The sequence below is a fragment of the Penicillium roqueforti genome (genome assembly GCF_015533775.1).
Source record: "Penicillium roqueforti strain LCP96 04111 chromosome Unknown scaffold_14, whole genome shotgun sequence".
Lineage (NCBI taxonomy): Eukaryota > Fungi > Ascomycota > Eurotiomycetes > Eurotiales > Aspergillaceae > Penicillium > Penicillium roqueforti.
In genome coordinates, this window is record NW_024067578.1 from 559,653 (window position 1) to 577,725 (window position 18,073).

Genomic DNA, 18,073 nt, shown 5'->3' on the forward strand with positions numbered 1-18,073 from the left:
GCTTTTCCTAATACTCCTAGAAGTAAGCCTAATTTTATGCTATGCGTGGGAGGGTTAGGAGTATAGTTGAAGAATGCTGGATAGTGTGTGAGAGAGAGCAGAAGTAGAGGGAGGGGGTATCCGGAAGATCACCTGACTGAGTATCACTTGCCAAATAGGGATTCATCATTCAATCTATCTTCCTGCGTCTAATAAATAAGTCTATACCCGAGTCAAATGAACCTTCAGCGGACCCTTTTCCCACATCAGGAAGTTCCTCTGTTTAATCCAATCAATGGCTTCATCGGCAATCTCCATATCAAAGTTGAAGATAATCAAGGCAAGGATTAGACGCATCTCGCTATATGCAAGACTAGTGACACCGTTAGTATCGCCTGTTACTTGCGGTCAACTAGGTCAATACTTACTTCCTTCCAAGGCAATTTCTCGGTCCAGTATGGAATGGTTGCAATACCTCTCGACGATCGTCTGCAAATGATGGATCACCCAGGAACCTCTCTGGGTGGTATGTGTTGGGGTCTTTGAAATACTCTTCGCGCCGGTAAAGTGCCCATTGATGAATGGAAACAAAAGTCTTCAAAACGCCGTCAGCAGACATCAATATGTAGTATTCACGCCAATGAGACTCACGTTTGCTGGAATATATTCGCCCAAAACTTCCGCACCGGCCTCAGGACATACACGGGGAAGACCGTTTGCAATGGGCGGATACATGCGCATTGCCTCGTCGAGACATGCAAGCATGTAGGGCAACATGTTAACAGAGATCAGGTTGATCTCTTCCTGGCTTTGGAACACAGTACGCACTTCCTCTTTCAACTTCTGATAGGCAGTGCGATTCGTGAGGAGGAGGTAAGTGACCCCGCTCAATAATGAAGCCGTGGTCTCGGAACCACCGATAATGAGGATTTCAGCATTTGCAACGAGTTCCTCAATGCTCAGGTTCTGACAATGGTCAGTTGCATTCTGAACGGAAATTAGTTAAATACTCACCAATTCCTCTCTCTTTCTTAGAAGTCCCTCAATCAAGTCGGGTCGACCCTCTTCCTTTTCAATCCGACGCATCATCTTCTGTTCGGTGAGTTGCTTATGTTTCTCGTGGGCCTCTTGCATTGAAGCAGGCACCATCGATAGTAGCGTCCGCTTCACAAGTGGATAGAAAGAGAGAGCTTGCAGGATAATTCCAAGCCGGCCGGCGTCGAAAATCCCCTTGATCCATCCGTCAAGGTTTGATCCCTGAAGACAGCCAAATGGCTCACCAAATGCCAGATCTCCAATGATATCGAAAGTAGTATAGTTATACCAATCAGAAAGAATCACCGGACTACCAGACTCGCAAAACTCATGTAATCGGTAAAGCAACATATCAGCATAACCACGAATCATTGGTTCCTGCTCTCGCATTGCCTTTTCAGAGAAACCGTGAGCCATTTGTCGGCGGAGACGTCCATGTTGCTCTCTGGTTTCGTTGACTACATGTGACGGTTGGTCCTCGACCGCATGGTAGAACCAATCTGCCTTTGAAAATTCAGTTTTCCCTTTATGATGGCCCATAATATCTTGCCAGGCATCGGGGTGGGAGAAGGCCAGCTCATCCGGAGCAATACGGACAATGTTACCGTATTGCTGATGCATTTCCAGCATGTCAAAGGGAAGGGTTCCCCGGATAGACCGGTAGACGTATGGCAGTCGTGATATTTTGTGTTCCAACGGCCCCGGAAACCGGCTCAAAGGGTGAAAATACACATTGTAGATCACTTTAGAGGCAAGATATAGTATAGCCTGGACGCATTAGAAAAGAAGTCAAAAGGCATCGCATGACATACCGTAAATAGCCCCGTTAACAGCACCTGCTGCACGTTGAAAAAAATTCCCATTCTGTCTCGATGTTCACTTATAGGTTATCTCAGAGTCCGATGCGAAATGGGGGTCTTGACTTTTATATGTGCAGGTCTTGACCCACCGAGGTAGGCCATGTTGATCGGGGACGCGTCGATCGCAGATAATGATATTTCTGTAACAATGCCATCTTGAAGCATAACGGCCAAGCTTAATTAGTTCATCCTAGCGCCAATGAGAACCCGAATCCCATCAGCCACCACGTCAAACCCTCGTACGAATCCGAACCCGAAGCCGAAGCCGAGTTTAGATCGTCCGACGTTAGCCAATGGACCCCACGAGATATACGAATCCGAAGTCCCTCGGTCTAAAACGTGGGGATTTAATTTAGTATACGCACCCTTTGATAGGCGAACGGATATGGAAAGTCCGGTGGCAATTATGCATCTCTTGCATATGACAGACTTGAAATCATTCAAAGGCCCGTCGCCGCACCCAAGAGCCCATGTGTGTGGATTTGTCTTCACGGTGCCCTCGACATGGACACAAAATCGTCTGATCTTGAAGCGCAATCTACCGTACTGACAGCTGAGAAGTCCAACGAATACACGGCGGATATGTCCGAATACGATGTCTTCTGGGAAGAGCCAGCCAGCGAGGACCCTGAGAATCCGATGAACTGGAGTTCTGGACGCAAATGGACTATTATTGGGATGGTTTCTTTCATCACTTTCTTGACGTGAGTACTTACTTATATATCTAGTATAGACCAAGGTCCTAACAACACTAGTCCCCTCGCCTCTTCGATGTTCGCGCCGGGTATCACACAAGTCCTCGAAGACTTTGGTACAACATCTAATCTCCTCTCGTCTTTCGTGGTCTCGGTTTACGTGCTAGGATTCGCTTTCGGCCCTCTGGTTGTCGCACCGGTCAGCGAGTATAGTGGCCGCGCATGGGTCTACAATGTTTGCAATGTCCTGTTCGTGGTATTCAATATCGCCAGTGCGGTTGCTCCCAATATGGCGTCCTTGGTGGTTTTCCGATTTCTCGACGGGTTTGCGGGTGTCGCTGCCATCACATGTGGTAGTGGTACCATTGCAGATCTTGTGCCGAGAGAGAAACGAGGCCAGGCGATGGCTATTTGGTCCATGGGACCCCTGTTCGGTCCAATCATTGGCCCCGTCGTGGGTGGGTTCCTCGTGGAGGCTACAAATTGGCGATGGGTGTTTTGGGTTCTTTCCATCACGGTAAGAAAGATAATACCAGGTTAACGGGGTCTGTCTGATCTCTAACTATTTTCAGGGCGGAGTCGCATCGATCGTCTTCTTTTTCGCCGTGCCTGAGACATATGCCCCAATCCTCCTTGAGCGGAAAGCTGCTCGACTGCGAAAGTCAACAGGAGATACGGCATATAAATCTCGTTTGGACACCGGAGTCCCTCCAAAACAGCTCTTCCTGCGGAGTCTCATTCGTCCATCTAAAATGCTCATTCTGTCCCCGATAGTGGCATTAATGTCCAGCTACATTGCCGTTCTTTACGGCTTCCTCTACATCCTCTTCACAACATTCACACTTGTCTTTGAGGGTCAGTATGGGTTCTCTGCCAGCGCCAGTGGCCTCTCATTCCTGGGAAGCGGGGTGGGAATGTTAATTGGTCTTGCCTACGTGGGGACGTTGAGTGATCGCAAAATCAAACTCAAACTCGCGCGCAAGGAGACACCTATCCCCGAGGACCGACTTCCCTTGTACCTTACCATACCTGGGTCATTGGCCATCCCGGCGGGTCTCTTTATCTATGGATGGTCGACAGATAAAGTGGTCCATTGGATCGTTCCCGAGATTGGAAATGCTGTTACTGGTTTCGGGATGATCGTTATATTGATGTGTGTTCAGACATATCTGGTAGATGCTTTCCTTGCACATGCTGCAAGTGCTGTGGCTGCCTGCACTGTTCTGCGAAGCTTGCTTGGGGCTCTCCTTCCTCTGTGTGGATTGCAAATGTACGAGAAACTTGGCCTTGGGTGGGGAAATAGTTTGCTGGCATTCCTTGCTTTGGCAATGGCGCCTATACCGATTTTGTTCCAAACTTGGGGAGAGAGGCTGCGGACGAAGTGGACTATTAACTTGTAAATATCCGGGTCTCTACACCGTTAATCTGATTTATGCAAATACAATGGTTCCGAAGATGGTCAAAGGAGAATATAATATATTTAACGTCTCGTACTGTATGTAGCACATCACTATCTGTCTCGCGTAACACATTCCTCATGTCAGATCATGGTATCTCAGAATAAATGTAACCATCATGAACAAAGGAAAAGGTCATAAATGTACAGGAATAAAAAAAGGAAAAATAAAAGAAAAAGCCATCTACTCAAGAAGGGCAACCATCAATCGCTGGTAATCACCAGAAGTCTCTCCACGGACGCGGTCAATCAAGCTCTTCCCGAACTTGTGTTGGTAAGCGCGCTTAACCATCTCCTTGTGATTGCGATTCCAGTGGACCCGGACTACACGGATAATAAGGCGCTCGTCCTTGGTGCCCATGCCGCTCATGGATTGCTCGAGTAGGATAGCATCACGCATGGCAGGATCCGTGGCCGTGCGGAGCATCAGGAGCAGGGCATCTTCCATATGACCCGAGAATGCCTTCTCAATATGCTTCTCGAGAGAGATATGGTAGCGTGACTCGAAAGTCTGGCTAATAGCGCGGAGTTCGGCATTGGAGGCCTGGGCAAAGATTGCGCAAACCTCTGTGACGTTCTTCCCTTGCACGGAGCGAACATCAGTCTCGATGGTTTGCGGGTTGATAGGGGTAGACTCTTCATGGCGAGCAGCACGAAGGACAATGGCGAACAGAGTGGACGTCTTGAAAGAGAGATCGCCTTCGACATCTTTAGAAAGCGAACGCCTGTGTCGCATTTCATAGGCGGTCCGGATAGCATTCATATCAGCATTGGACCGACCGAGCAGGATCTCATTGAGTAACCACTCCTTCGTGCCAGCACCATCGATTGCCGAGTGCAAGTTGTCGACATCATTCATAAGCGGTCCATCCAGCACGGCAAGTAGGCCATCGCCGAAGTACCCGCTGGTCTCAGACTTGACATCCTTGAACAGATCGCGGCCAAGGTGCTTGGAGTATGTGTCGCGGACAGCGGCCATCTGAAGCGGATCGAGCGGCGCGAGGACTGCAATCAAAGCCTTCTCATCTGTGCCGAAGCCCTTCATTGCTTTGCGAAGCGCATCTGCTTGGGGCCGGAACTCGCCTGGTGCTAGTTGACCAGGGATGTAGCCGGGAGACGGCTGTGACGGAATACCCTGGGGTGGAAAACCGCCGCCGGATGGTGGTGCGCCGTAACCAACGGGTGGTTGGCCCGGAGGGGCATAGCCATGTGGCTGCTGGCCGTATGGGGGTTGCGCCGGCGGCGCATGGTATCCGTGGGGTTGAGGAGGTGGCGCGCCGTAAGGAGCTCCCTGCGGAGGAGGCGCACCGTAGTGGCCTTGCTGGGGGGGAGGATAATGTCCCTGCTGAGGCGGGGGATAGTGGCCCTGCGGGGGAGGGGCACCATAGGGCTGCTGATAGCCCCCCTGAGGCGGGCCTTGCTGTCCGTATTGGGGCGCGTATCCTCCATACGGAGCTTCTATTGACTGAGTTAGCTCCTGTCAAGACTGGAAATGTATTTGAAATGCCACTCACGGTTAGGTTGGTAAGACATGGTAGACTGCGGCTCGTTGTATGCAGGTCATAAATGGTCCGGGCTGAGGGTTGAGGGGCTGTTTATATGCCGGCAGCTCGGCTCGAGTGTGGCGCAGTAAGGTGGGGGCGTTCACAGCCCTGCCGGCTTTCTAGAATTGTTGACGTCTGCCAATCTTCACGAGTGGAGGACGTTTCGTATTCAGGGTTCGACCTTGTGGGTTCTAATTAAAGAGATTGTTGTTGCCTTACTGCCAAGTTTGATAGCCTCGGTCCACTATACTGATGCTAAGTGGACATCGTTTCACTTCCAACCCCTTGATTTATTATCCTCTGATTCATTCAATCCAACATTGCAAGTTCTCTCAAACATTCAAAAGTCATGACTCAGCAAATCACAACTTCACCCATTTCCCTCCACCGCCGACAATGATCGCTTTCTTCATCTCGCCATCGCTAAATGGCATATCAAAACCGCCTGTGATTGCAACCCCATTCTTGAGCCTGAGTTCAATCTGGTCTTTTTCTACGGGCAACCTTTCGAATTCTTCGGATTCTTTGTGTAACTGGTCGGCTGACTCATAGGTGACGTCGGCATTGGGAAGGGAGAAAGACTGCCCGAAGCCAGTCAAATTGCCCACGAAAATATACTGAGCGCCTTCAACTTCAAATTGACCAAGGACTCGTCCTTTGTCGCTTGTCAGGCTTCCAGTTCCTTGAGGCATCTATGAGTTGATCAGTATGCGCTAGCGCGACTCAGAGTGCCAAGTACTTACTGTGGGAGATCTTGCCAGATATTCGCTGATATTGGGTTTGATGCTACGAATGTATGTGCTCATTCGGTCATTTAAAGAGACCGAGCAAGAAGAGCGGTCAGTTATCAGGGTTCAAGACAGGATACTGTGCAGTGCGTCCGATGTCATGCATGCAGGCCAAGTGGAGAGCCGTGCTCGACCTATGTTATGAGGGCGGATTGTCTTATCGAGACACGTTACATATGCAAGGAGGTGCAGCATACCAGAGATGCGGGGCTACGTAATGGAACGGGACTTCGACCGTTTTGTCCGGCCGCAGGCTCTAGATCAAAGACGGTTGCGGACAACATTATGTAAAACCGCATGGTTATCAACATTACTGCGATCTAGATGTTCAAGATTTGATTGACTCGAAATAATTTGAAGTTCATGTTGGGAAATGGTTTATCATTCGACGAAATATATATCTACACACAGATATACTTAAATCTAGATAGTCAATACTGATAGTCTTTTACTAAGTATCATTTTGGAAATCGTATAACTGTGTTGAGGGCGTGTTATCTTATTGTTCTCGTAGGCTGCTTTGTTTCTTTCGGTGACCTTCAAGATTGTGACTTGAATATTCTTTCATTTGAGCAGGGAAATCTCTCTCTCTCTAAATATGGGTCCTTCAAACTGTTTTGAATTATTCCAGCTCATACACAGCATAACTAATTATGCTTCTTTCTAATTATCACGATCGTGAGGTCCATACTAAGAATACACCCATGGATGCTTCGCCCCCACCAAAATTATAGCGCTAACCGGATTCGGCTAGCGCAGCCCCCAGCATTTGAGACGCCCCCGTAAAACCACGGAATATTGGCCTCCTATATTCCATCTCAATGGTGCAATACATGTTAGATGCCTCGCGGGGTCTATATATTCATAGTACCTGCTAGTGATTGAAATGACCACATTACCCCCAGGCCGGCGTTCGCACCGGAAATCGCGATCTGGGTGCCTACAATGCAAAAAGCGAAAAGTCAAGGTGAGAGATTCATCAATGTTCCTATTGCGCTCTAGCTTATAATTCTGTATCAGTGTGACGAAAACCAGCCACATTGCCGAAATTGTGAGAAGCACGGGGTGGTTTGTTCCTTTACCAGTGCCTCAACTGTGCTTTCCACACCGGCGAACTCAGCAGAGTCACCCGTGTCACTATCTGGCCCAGAAAGCACTACATCTGGAAAAAGTCGTGCCCTAGCACAAGTCTCCCAAGTCTTGCCAAGCCTGTCCTCATTAGGACCATTCCCTTCCACATTGGCTGTTTTTGACCTGGAACTGTTGCATCACTGGACAACGTCAACCTGTTACACACTATCGCGCAGTCCCACTGTGCAGACTGTCTGGTGCAATGAAGCACCTCGAATCGGCTTTGCAACGCCGCCAGTATTGCACACCTTGCTAGCATTTTCTGCGCTCCATCTAGCTCGCTCCGACGAATCTCGACGTGCAGCCTGCCTCGCTCACGCACAGATGCACCACAGCACCGCCGTGAGAGAGATGATCCCGCTCGTCTCACCGCTCGCACGAGAAAACGGCTCGGCACTTTTCATTTTCTCCTCTTTAACGTGCATGTTCTCCTGCGCCAAGCCATCGGAAGAAGGCGATTTCCTGGTCCTGTTTGAGCGCGGCAATCTATCAGAGTGGGCCCGTCTTTTCCGAGGGACAACGACTGTTATCCATACCGGCGGCGAGGATCTTCGTACCGGGAGGCTGGCACCGATCTTCACGAATGGAGCTTATTTAGCTGCTGCCCATCGCTCGCCACAGGCCCTTGAGCAAGGCAAGCCGCATGTGTGGGAGTTGCAGCAAATGATATGGAGGGAGTGCGCGGCTGACCCATCACTCCGGTCGATCTACCAAGAGGCTTTAGATGAACTTGCCCGAACATTGGGCCTAGCTATAAGACCTGGCATCATGCGGAGGCTCGAGACCGCGGATATCTTCCGATGGCTGCTCGATGTCTCGGATGAATATTTAAATCTTCTGCGCCAGGAAGCACCGATTGCACTCATTATCTTTGCTCATTGGTGCGCATTTATTCGTCAGATCGAGTGGATGTGGTGGATGGAAGGTCTAAGCTCGCGCCTTATGACCCAATTATACTCTGTATTGGATCCGAAATATCGAGATTGGCTTTCATGGCCACAACAGATTATTAATAGGAGTCATGAACAGACAGGTTGAATCAGAGTTACAATTACAGAAGTTTGGATAACCCATTAAAGAGAAACAATACCCCCCGGTTGAAGAACGAATTGGTGGCGCACGCTGGCCAAGTGCGTCCGGGTCTTTAACTTGCGCACCATCACGTCCCGGCCGTTGTGCCGCTAAGGTTTTATCACCATGTCGTCAGGGTTTCATTTGACTCCTTGGTCCTGGCGTATCTTGATCAGGCTAAGCAGGTTGAATCTGTTTCCTGGCTTATATTCGCAGTGAACTCGTAGCTCGTGTCTTATTCCATTCGGCTTTTGGATTGGTAGGATAATGTCTCTATGACCTTTAGCTACCGCTTATTATCCGGCGCTTGAGTCCTGCCCGATGGCTGTTCCTGGTTTATATGTGTAGAAGGTGACAGAGAGCTCTCTATCTATACAAATATACTAGGAAGACCCTATTTTCGTGAAATTGTTACGATGCTTTCTAGTACTATTGGCCTGTATTTCTCCTTATCGGCGGGGACCGTATCCTCTTCCTCAAATAGCTCCTCTGTCTCCTCGCCTAGATCCTTCCCGTAGACGTCATGGGGATGAGTGTGTACAAGGCTGCAATGCTGGTATGTAGCGGTGAATGAGGGAAATCGGGTACCGTCTCACTCGAGTAGTTCCTCGATTGCACGGAAGGGATGGTGGAGCATCAACTTGACCCGGCTAAAGCCTTCGGCCTAATTGAGCGAATGGTGGACGGGATAGTATACTAATACTTGCTGTTTGGCCCCACGGGATCCTCGAACTATATACCCAGTCGTAGGAATACAGGAGCAATGCTGCGTTCCAAAAGAACAGCCTTACTGGTAGATGGCCTTCTGTGATAGGATCTACTGGTTTAGGTAGTTTAGACCGTCGACGGCGGAGAGGAGATTGAGGAGGTGCTGGATGTGTCTGCCACAACAATTACCCTGGAGCACTGAGTACAGGGTCAAACTCGCCAGCAGCAGCTGTAACCGAGACCGCGGACCACTGTTCGAGAATTAGAAGAAGGCAATTAGCTAGGAGATAATTAAACCAACGAATGAATGTAAGGTGAGGAACGAATGGTTTCACTAACGTATTGCCAGAAAGTAAAGCAGGTAGTATGGATAGGTAGTCATCGTTAGTATGCTTTAGAAAGGAGAAGAGATTGATAAATTCATTTTTATGTACACATTTATAGGCCACAAACGACTGAACTCAGCTAGGATGCCGCAACAAACAGGCATCTGGTATCTTGACAGGAATAACCAACACATTCTCAGGAATAACGAAGACTACAGGAATGAATGGAATATGAGTAGTGAAATAACGTGTCTGTATGGGAATACTGGTTGGCGGTCTCATTGGCGTGGTGGTATGTAGGTATACATCACAGAATCTATATTCGCTCGATAATATCACGGTATAGACATAGAAAAGCCCATGGCTCGTTGAATCTAACAAGTAACAATATGCTATGTATGCAATGCTCGGAAACGCTCATGCAGCATCCAAATTCATAACTCCGATCATCATAAATATCGTAACCATGCAACGAAGAAACGCAAAAAAAAACAGATATGATACGATGCATGTCATGCTTATCATATCTGCCGTGATGTTCAAAAGCAAAAGAAAAAAGCCAAGACACTTCACCTATGAATCTCACCAATAACCTCAACATGCGAACCAGGAAACAGTCCCGTCCGACCAGCATAGCATCCCCAGAACCAATCATCATTGATATTCTCCGCCTCGGTAATATGCGCGCCGCGCGGAAAAACAAGCTCGTCTTCGACTTCTTCTTCCGGGTACCAGGACCACAGGGCATGGACGATGAGCCCGACACCACCGTCAGGCGGGAACCGGCGGAAGGGCGGGATGCCCTGAACCGGACTTGCGGCACTGGAATGTGCTGGATTTGAGGGATCGGAATAATTCCCGGTGATACTGTTTGTGGGGGCATGTCCGGGGCGCAGACGGGATGCTTTCTTACGGCGCTCGGGGCCTTCTTTCCAGCTCCAGTCACCGGTTCCTAGCTCTGGGGATGCGACTGGAGAACCGGATGCTGGGGAAGTTGGTGAGTGTGATTTTGATTGTGCTACGTGCTCGTCTTTCAGAGCGCGGCCACCCACGAGATCGCGTACAACGACGCGGCGCTGGCCTTCTTCGTGGTCTTCGAAGCCGACTACTATCATACGGTGGCCGGCGAGGCAGCGGCGCCAGCCGTTGTGTCCGTTCTCTTTGTTGATTTTGCCTGTTGCCACGAGTTTGAGGTAACAGTTTGTACAGACGTCGTAGTCGCCGCTATTGCATTCCAGGCAATGGTAGCGGGTGTTTGAGGCTGGGATTGGGTATGTGCAGATATCGCAGTTGGTTGAGAATGAGAGGATTTTGAAGCTCTCGATCTCGGATGACGTGAGGGTATTTGATCCAGCCGGTGATGTGGGGGACGGTGCTGGTGGAGATGGGCTATTGGTAATGCGCCGGATGGGCAATAAGGCGTGGGTGCAGCATCGTCCTTGGTTGACGCAGGAGTTACAGAAACCCCAGTCTCCCTCGTTGCAGTGGCTGCATTTCCAAAAACAATCGTTTGTCGACGATTGACACGTATCACAGAAGAGACCGCTTTGTAGCCGGCGGGCTGGGTTGTCGTTGGTCATTTTGGTTTCCCCGCTCACGGTTTGATGGGCAGTCTCGGAGGGCCGCAGGTATTTGAACCACAATAAGTCATGGCCGGAGTCATTTATTTGTAAAGGGCGTCGAGTAGACGACGATATGATTCGTTGAAAGGTCGTGTGTGCGGAGGCATCAAATCCACTCCATCGAAGACAGCCACGTCCCGCGCGGTAACATTGTAGACACAGGTTGAAGTTCCCTTCCTTACAACTTGTGCATGTCTTGTGTAGGTTATATTGGATGTTGTTCTTTCCGCAACGGTCACAGGAGATGGATGGCTCGGGGTATTGTACAGTGGGGGATGCAGGAACATTCGATCGGGACGAAGATGGTCTCGTTCGTCTGTCTGACCGGACTGGAACAAGGGGCGAAGATAATGCTGGAAGGGTATGATCGGTGTGACTCGTATGGCGGAATGAATTAGAGGGCGCAGCGCTAAAAGTGGGAAAGCTCGTGGCTGATTGGCTCGTGGTCGGTCTGGAAGAGCTTCGTTCTCGTCCTCCGGCCACCCACGCTCTAGAAATGTTCTGTTCTGACTCTGTGGCACGTCGCGGCCTGGTGGATGATGATCCCGATCGTAAGCGTCCAGCCTGAGAGAGGTGGCGGTCCGTAGTGACATCACTCGAGGATCTAGCAGCAGGCCTTATAGCTTCATCCGATGCAGACGCCGGGTTCATTCGGACGGGCGAGGTCCTTCGGCGCGCACTTGGATGGCCCGCGGTGCTCGGCCGCGCGGGAGCCGAATCCAACAGATGCGGTCTGGAAAGTGGCGGGCGTCTACCATTATGTTCTCGAGTCGCCATTGTTTCCGTCAGCTGGGCGGACTGGGACCGAGAATGTGTTCGCACAGCTCCGTCAGGCTCTTGCCGCTGTTCTCTTCCCTGTTCCTGTCGCTGGCGAGACTGTGACCTTTGCATATGCCTCCGACGGTAAGCATCCGCGATGCGTTCACTGAGTTCCTCTTCCTGCCTCGGCCCAAGATTCTCAAGATTGATATTGTCCAGTAATCCGTCCTCGAGAATTTGCCGCAAAATCTCTTCCTCCATAGTCTCCGCATCAGATGACAAACTCAATAATGATCGCAGACTAGATTGATGCTCAACCCGTCGGGCACGGTCCGAATCATCGGGCCGCAACGTACGTGGCTGCCGCGTTGGATCCTCATCCCTCCTCCGCCTTGACCGGGCGTCCTCCGCAGGCCTCTCGATATGGGTGCTCCTCTCGCGCGTCCGCGAAGACTGGCCCGTTCGCCGGGCCTCGCGCCTAGCTTGTGCCCGGCTTTCGCGTAGACTCAGCTCGCGTACATCCTCCAGCAGGCGTCTATCGTCCTCGCCATCCTCCGCGCTCTCCCCGCCCGAAGGAAGTGCCGGGAACACCGACTCGCCTTGTGTGTACCTCGTAGCAATTTCCGCCTTTTCATCTGCAGCTCTAGCACGCTCGGGGTGCGCGGTCAGGACCATGTCCAGCAGGGTCGTGACGGTGGCATTTGGGCGGGTGTCGCGCACTTCGGTGCGACAGGACGGGCAGGTAAATCGAGGCGAGGCATGGGAGCGACGCGATCCTTGTGCGGAGAACCATTCTTTCACGCAGGATCCGCAGAAGGTGTGGAGGCAGTCGAGGAGAGTGAGGGGCTGGTAGAGGAGCTCGGTACAAATCTGGGGCAGAGTGTTAGAGATGCAAGGGGTGGCATGGCCAAGTACATACCGAGCATACCAGCTCTTTCTCAAGATCTGCCAACGCGGAACTTTGAACTTGAGACATCGGGTTTTGGAAAAGTCCCGTCAAGAAGTAAACAGAGGTGAGGACCAAGGTTCGTGAATGTGGGATGGAGTTGGCTCCACCAATGGGTGATCTCCCGCTTACAGCTTCACCTTTTCACTTCCAACAACACTTCAACTTCAACTTCAACTTCGACTCTCTTTCGGACTTTGAATCTGGACTGCCTGGAGAGAATTTTGTCTTGTGCCACTTTTACAGAGTGGTTCTCGACGGGTAGTTTTTGCACACCCGATGAAACTTGAGAAAACATAGCAATGTGGTAGATGGAAGATCGAAGATGGTGATTCCATCATGAGATCTTTGGAGGTTGCGGGCCTTAGGCGGAAAATAGCAAACTGAGGTTTCAGGAGAATACATATATCTAAGCATGCACCGTGCAATTTCTTTGAAGATTCCCTTTGACTCCTGAGATTCGAATTGGAATAATATGTAGCCTAGGTAGAACTGCTAGAGCGGAAGAATATCAGCAACTGCATAGGAATGAGTCTAATTGACCATCAGCTAAACTGTGGCTCCTCGGTGTCAGTCTTGATCAAATTCCAAAGATGATCACTCGGCCGCGAGATTCCACATGAAAGGCTATCGCGTATATGCTAAACAAAGGCATTGTGTCCAGGCAGCCCAGGTAGCCAGAAATCTATATGCCATTTCCCCGCATACAGAAGATCAAGCGGTCAACAGAGTCAAATTCAAATCACCCGATACCGGTGACTTAAAAGTCCACAAACCTATTCTAAACCAGACTATAGGGATCTGTGCTATTCTTCACCATCTCCCCGACCAAAGGCCCCATTCGCCGACACAGTGGCGGCAAAGATGCAGGACACGTCCCTCAACGCCATGGAAGCACAACACGCACGGTCTATGGACAGAGATAGAGGTACCTCCAGTGACAACGCAATACAAGTCCGAGCACCAGTACCTGAGCATACCAGGCCGGCCGAGAAGAAAGAGTTTCAGTCGAGCTGTAGTATAGTCCTTGGCCCGCCACGGAAAGTGGGAGCGGGGGTGAATCCCAACAAAAGGGGGAAAAAAAGAGGCGGATAACGAGAGACGTCGTTTAGACCTCGCCTCTCTTGTGGCGGACATGAGCAGTTTCCATTATTCCCATGGCTTGACTGGTTATCATGGGTAGCGGTGAGGGGGTGGCTGCGAGGAAGCGAAGAATTGACTTTGAAATGCCATTTGCTTGGAGTCTGAGCACACTGTTGCGAGGCCGGAACGTCGGAACTAGACACCTGCCATTATAGGTGTCATGTGTCATGTGAGTGCACGGGGTTTGAATTTGTGTTTCTCTGTCTTGGAGTTTGATATACGACTTCGCGTGGAAACCTAACGCCGACGCTGTCTTTCCTCAGATCTCCCGGTGAGAGATGCATGTCGTGATCATTTGCGTGAGCGTGAGAGGTCGAAGTGTGGGGAAGGTCTGTGTCCAGGGATCTCCGCTTGTAGGGCCGGGTCACTGGCGCCCGCTGTGGCTTGAATGGAGTATAGCTTCGAGACCTTGGATGGCAGGAAGATCAGAGGATCTATTCGTCAACTAGCGTTATCAGTTGAGGGTTCCAAGGTAGGTTTACCTTGTCTCGTGATCCTATCCCTATCTCCGCATTGTCAGCTGTTTACCTACTGGGAAGGTATACAACACCTCGGACTATCAGCTGTAAAGTGAGAATTCGCTCGGACAGTATGAGGTGGCAGATGCACCCCGCAATTGAGGGGCGCAGGCATACAACAATGTCCGAAGATAGGAATCCGTTGAATCCGAGAACATTCATGGATTGTAAGTGTGTTCGGAGCAATAAACTAAAGTACCAAGGGTTCGATTTAGTACAAGAATACGTAGTTGGCCGGTGCTTCTATTCTATATTTAAATACTCCTAGTTATGTTGTACATGATTCTGGTTATATAAAAAGGCCAGTTACGTAGGCGGGTCGATAGACATGTTAAAATATCCCTGTTTCCCTCTTAGATGTCGTCTCGCTAGGGATAAAAACGATTGGCCTACAAAATGACGTTTGAATGCATAATCGTCGATAGCAAACAAGGAAGAATGTAGATCAACCTAGCAGCGATCATTATTCCTTCAGACCCTTTGACCCACCCGAGGGAACGAGCTGAATCCAACTACCCCGCGTCCTTATCTCTGTGCATCTACAGAGGAAACATTCCAAGCTGCAAGGAATGCGTCTGAACAGATGGATATCGGTCCAATGCCCAAATCCAGAACTTATTCCATTCAAAATGGGCGTTCTATAACGCTGACGACGGAGAACGCCTCTCCCGCGTGGAATGATAACGGGCCCTACGCAGCCAATCCCCGTCGCCCCGGCGTATTATGACGGTTGGAGATAGCCGAGTGGCTTGACTGTTATGTAATCTACCCATATCTGGCCATCCGGGTTCCGAGATTGCCATCCATTTTTAGGTCTGGAAATAGTGGACTCCTCACAAATGACAACTTAGCCGAGAGCACGGAATCGCAATATCAACAGCACATTCTCAACAGACATCGACATCAGACTAGCCTCCCAAATCCCGACATGTCAGACGAATTGCCAACCACCCATATCCGAAAATAGCAAATGTGGAGAGAGAAAAACCCCGCGACGTCGGGGTACACCTGCAAGTTGCACATCATTTTCCCCAGAACAAGCCACCAAAAACCTCATCCAACAAGCGCAAAGTGTAAACAAAGTCCTGAAACCCCCTGAGATAAACCCACGTCCCTGCTCCCCCAGCCCAGAAAAACAGCGAACATGCACTGACCCCGTCGGTCATGCATAGAGACGCTGTTAGTTCGCCGCACTAATGCAGCGTCTTATGCACGCCCGCGCAGACTAACTAAAGCGATTCACGCCCTCCCCCCACTATTACCACGGCCTATCGAGTCGTACTCCGTAGTTAGCTCCGGGATCGCGCGCGCACTGACAGCAGCGCCTCCGTTCTGGCCGGTCGTCGAATCTTGGGGTGTTGCTTTGGCCCTTTTTTTGAATCGCCCATCGCATGCTATGCATAAGCGTGGGGTCTAGCCAAGATATCCAACCGTGTGTGCTAAATTCGAAAGAGACTAGTTGGTAGTTAGAGAGAGTATATTGGAAGTATACTTTTCTAGTGTTACTATCATCTCATCTCATCTGCACGACTAACGTCCGTGCTGCACTCAACTGAGTTAGTACACATCATGTATGTTGTATACCCACCTAGTTAGTTATCCGATGTATACGGAATCGACTAAAGCGGCTGTTCCTGATCGCCTGTCTGTCTTACTAGTGGTTGGATGTCAAGCTGTGTGCTCCGTACGGTGGTGCCACTTCGTTTTTTTTTTCTGAGATACAACGTCCGGGATACAGATGCCCCTTGAGAACTGCAGAACAGGGATGTTGGAAGGTAGAAGGTCAGGTGGTGCTCGGTGCTGTGCATTGCAGGGCTGGGATTTGCGTGACGTGCGACATTGCATACATAGCAGCCTATATGCGTTGCTTGCGTGCGAGTTCTTATTCTTGAGCTATCGGCCAATCAGCGTTGAGATCTCTATCTTGTGCTATGGAGGTGAGATATGAGGGTTGAAACGGGTTGGAATGTGGATGTTGTGTGACATGATGAATTGGATGGTTGATTACAACGTTTTAACTGTAGAGGTAAATCGGAGGGATACACATCTTGGTCTGTGGTTGGGATATCTGGCAGATTCTACTTCTACATTGTACCAGCCATATCCCATATCCCATTGGCAGATCCAGACTGATAACTGCCCGACGCGAATCCCGGGGTATAGCTCGCGGGGTAAGAAACCTTGGGGAACCTGGACCATAACACAAGTCGCCATGGGGCCCCGGTCGCATCAACTCCGAGTTCAAAAGCATGCATCAATGCAAGAGCTGCGAGACGTATCAAATCGACGCGGGGTAGCTATGTTGTAGAGCTCCAGAAACGCCCTGCCCCTCTGTCATCTCGTTAATGGATGCTACTCATTTCCCTTCGTACTCAACTTCAACATAGACAGGCCGCTGCCCAAAGCGTTCGTATTTACCAAGGCAAAGCAGGGGAAGCTTATGCTTAGCAGTGAGTTGGATATGATTCTCGGTACTGGACCCAGCTGGACCCAGAAAAGTCAGAGTTCAGCCACGCGAACGCCCTCGGGGTGACTTGCAGTTTGGGACTGTCGCCAGCGAGATATGGCGAATTGCAAGGATCACATCACTCCGGTGAAGGTGTCGATTTGCGAGGTCCAAGTTAGTTGGGAATTGCAATGTGCCAGGTGAGATCGAATCTGGGCGATCCTTTCAATAGTCGATTAGCAAGCGCTTGCAATCCGTCATAAAGTAAAATTCCAAGGCCAAACTCTGATGTCAAGGTTCTGAGCACAGGATACACCGCTTCGCTATAACCTTGGAAGACTTTCTACAATGCGGGTTTCCCGTGAGGCGGAGGACCGAGGGGTTCGAATCCGGGAACAATTGAAAAAGAAAGAAAAGAAAACAAAAACAAAAGCGCACGGAGGTTTTCAGGTTTTCAGGGTCTCGAGTCTCGACAAGGGGTGAAACAGACGTTATCGCCCTGCCGCTCGGAATGTTGCGACCTTGCCGCTCACCGAGACGTTCATATGGGAAATGATCGGGTACGCCCGTGGGCTACTCCGTATAGATTCCAAGGTTTTGCGGGACTCCAGACGTTCTCCAAAGGTCCAAAAGGAGGGGTTGAAAACCTGGAGATCAACCTCAGGTATGCAGATCTGAAAGTTCGAGACTTGTCGAGCAGTTAAGAAGTCGGGACTCCAGCCGAGTACCCACTGCGCCATGGGCTCGCCAATCTGGCATTTCCGAGGAGATCATAAAAGTACATACACACTAGCAAGTGGCATCCAAACGCCATCTAAAAGCCACCTGTTTTGTTGGGAATTCATTGAATGGAGTGGCAAAAGAGGAAAACTCTGCGCCGCTAACAAAGGGGTTGGTCCGGGCGGCGTCTATGTCCGTACTCCGTACTCCGGCATGGAAATGGAACGGGAAATAGAAATGATATAAAATGAATAAAATGGAGATCAATATAAATCCGTTGTATGACACTTCATTAGTGAGACATGGCGAGCTGAAGGGATGAAACG

General features: G+C 50.0%; 8 protein-coding genes across 8 annotated transcripts; 3 read left to right on the forward strand and 5 right to left on the reverse strand.

Moving 5' to 3' along the window:
• Nucleotides 1-201: 201 nt before the first annotated feature.
• Nucleotides 202-1,877, reverse strand: LCP9604111_5829 (cytochrome P450; the record flags this gene model as incomplete). The annotated part of the gene is made up of 5 exons (XM_039073682.1): nucleotides 202-352; nucleotides 408-574; nucleotides 631-945; nucleotides 994-1,782; nucleotides 1,827-1,877. The coding sequence occupies 5 exons, from the start codon at nucleotides 1,875-1,877 to the stop codon at nucleotides 202-204; spliced, it is 1,473 nt and encodes a 490-aa protein (XP_038928340.1).
• Nucleotides 1,878-2,378: 501 nt separating this feature from the next.
• LCP9604111_5830 (MFS transporter) lies at nucleotides 2,379-3,969 on the forward strand (the record flags this gene model as incomplete). Its single annotated transcript, XM_039073684.1, has 3 exons — nucleotides 2,379-2,578; nucleotides 2,630-3,086; nucleotides 3,142-3,969. 3 exons carry the CDS (start codon nucleotides 2,379-2,381, stop codon nucleotides 3,967-3,969), a joined length of 1,485 nt encoding a protein of 494 aa, XP_038928341.1.
• A 240-nt stretch (nucleotides 3,970-4,209) lies between these two features.
• On the reverse strand, nucleotides 4,210-5,558 carry LCP9604111_5831 (annexin; the record flags this gene model as incomplete). Its single annotated transcript, XM_039073685.1, has 2 exons — nucleotides 4,210-5,483; nucleotides 5,540-5,558. The coding sequence occupies 2 exons, from the start codon at nucleotides 5,556-5,558 to the stop codon at nucleotides 4,210-4,212; spliced, it is 1,293 nt and encodes a 430-aa protein (XP_038928342.1).
• Nucleotides 5,559-5,931: 373 nt separating this feature from the next.
• On the reverse strand, nucleotides 5,932-6,375 carry LCP9604111_5832 (uncharacterized protein; the record flags this gene model as incomplete). Its single annotated transcript, XM_039073686.1, has 2 exons — nucleotides 5,932-6,261; nucleotides 6,313-6,375. 2 exons carry the CDS (start codon nucleotides 6,373-6,375, stop codon nucleotides 5,932-5,934), a joined length of 393 nt encoding a protein of 130 aa, XP_038928343.1.
• Nucleotides 6,376-7,243: 868 nt separating this feature from the next.
• LCP9604111_5833 (Zn(II)2Cys6 transcription factor domain-containing protein) lies at nucleotides 7,244-8,526 on the forward strand (the record flags this gene model as incomplete). The annotated part of the gene is made up of 2 exons (XM_039073687.1): nucleotides 7,244-7,324; nucleotides 7,378-8,526. The coding sequence occupies 2 exons, from the start codon at nucleotides 7,244-7,246 to the stop codon at nucleotides 8,524-8,526; spliced, it is 1,230 nt and encodes a 409-aa protein (XP_038928344.1).
• A 1,636-nt stretch (nucleotides 8,527-10,162) lies between these two features.
• LCP9604111_5834 (uncharacterized protein) lies at nucleotides 10,163-11,173 on the reverse strand (the record flags this gene model as incomplete). The annotated part of the gene is made up of 1 exon (XM_039073688.1): nucleotides 10,163-11,173. The coding sequence occupies one exon, from the start codon at nucleotides 11,171-11,173 to the stop codon at nucleotides 10,163-10,165; it is 1,011 nt and encodes a 336-aa protein (XP_038928345.1).
• A 674-nt stretch (nucleotides 11,174-11,847) lies between these two features.
• On the forward strand, nucleotides 11,848-12,237 carry LCP9604111_5835 (uncharacterized protein; the record flags this gene model as incomplete). The annotated part of the gene is made up of 2 exons (XM_039073689.1): nucleotides 11,848-12,118; nucleotides 12,194-12,237. 2 exons carry the CDS (start codon nucleotides 11,848-11,850, stop codon nucleotides 12,235-12,237), a joined length of 315 nt encoding a protein of 104 aa, XP_038928346.1.
• Nucleotides 12,238-12,258: 21 nt separating this feature from the next.
• On the reverse strand, nucleotides 12,259-12,950 carry LCP9604111_5836 (uncharacterized protein; the record flags this gene model as incomplete). The annotated part of the gene is made up of 3 exons (XM_039073690.1): nucleotides 12,259-12,275; nucleotides 12,331-12,844; nucleotides 12,903-12,950. The coding sequence occupies 3 exons, from the start codon at nucleotides 12,948-12,950 to the stop codon at nucleotides 12,259-12,261; spliced, it is 579 nt and encodes a 192-aa protein (XP_038928347.1).
• Between the last annotated feature and the right edge of the window lie 5,123 nt (nucleotides 12,951-18,073).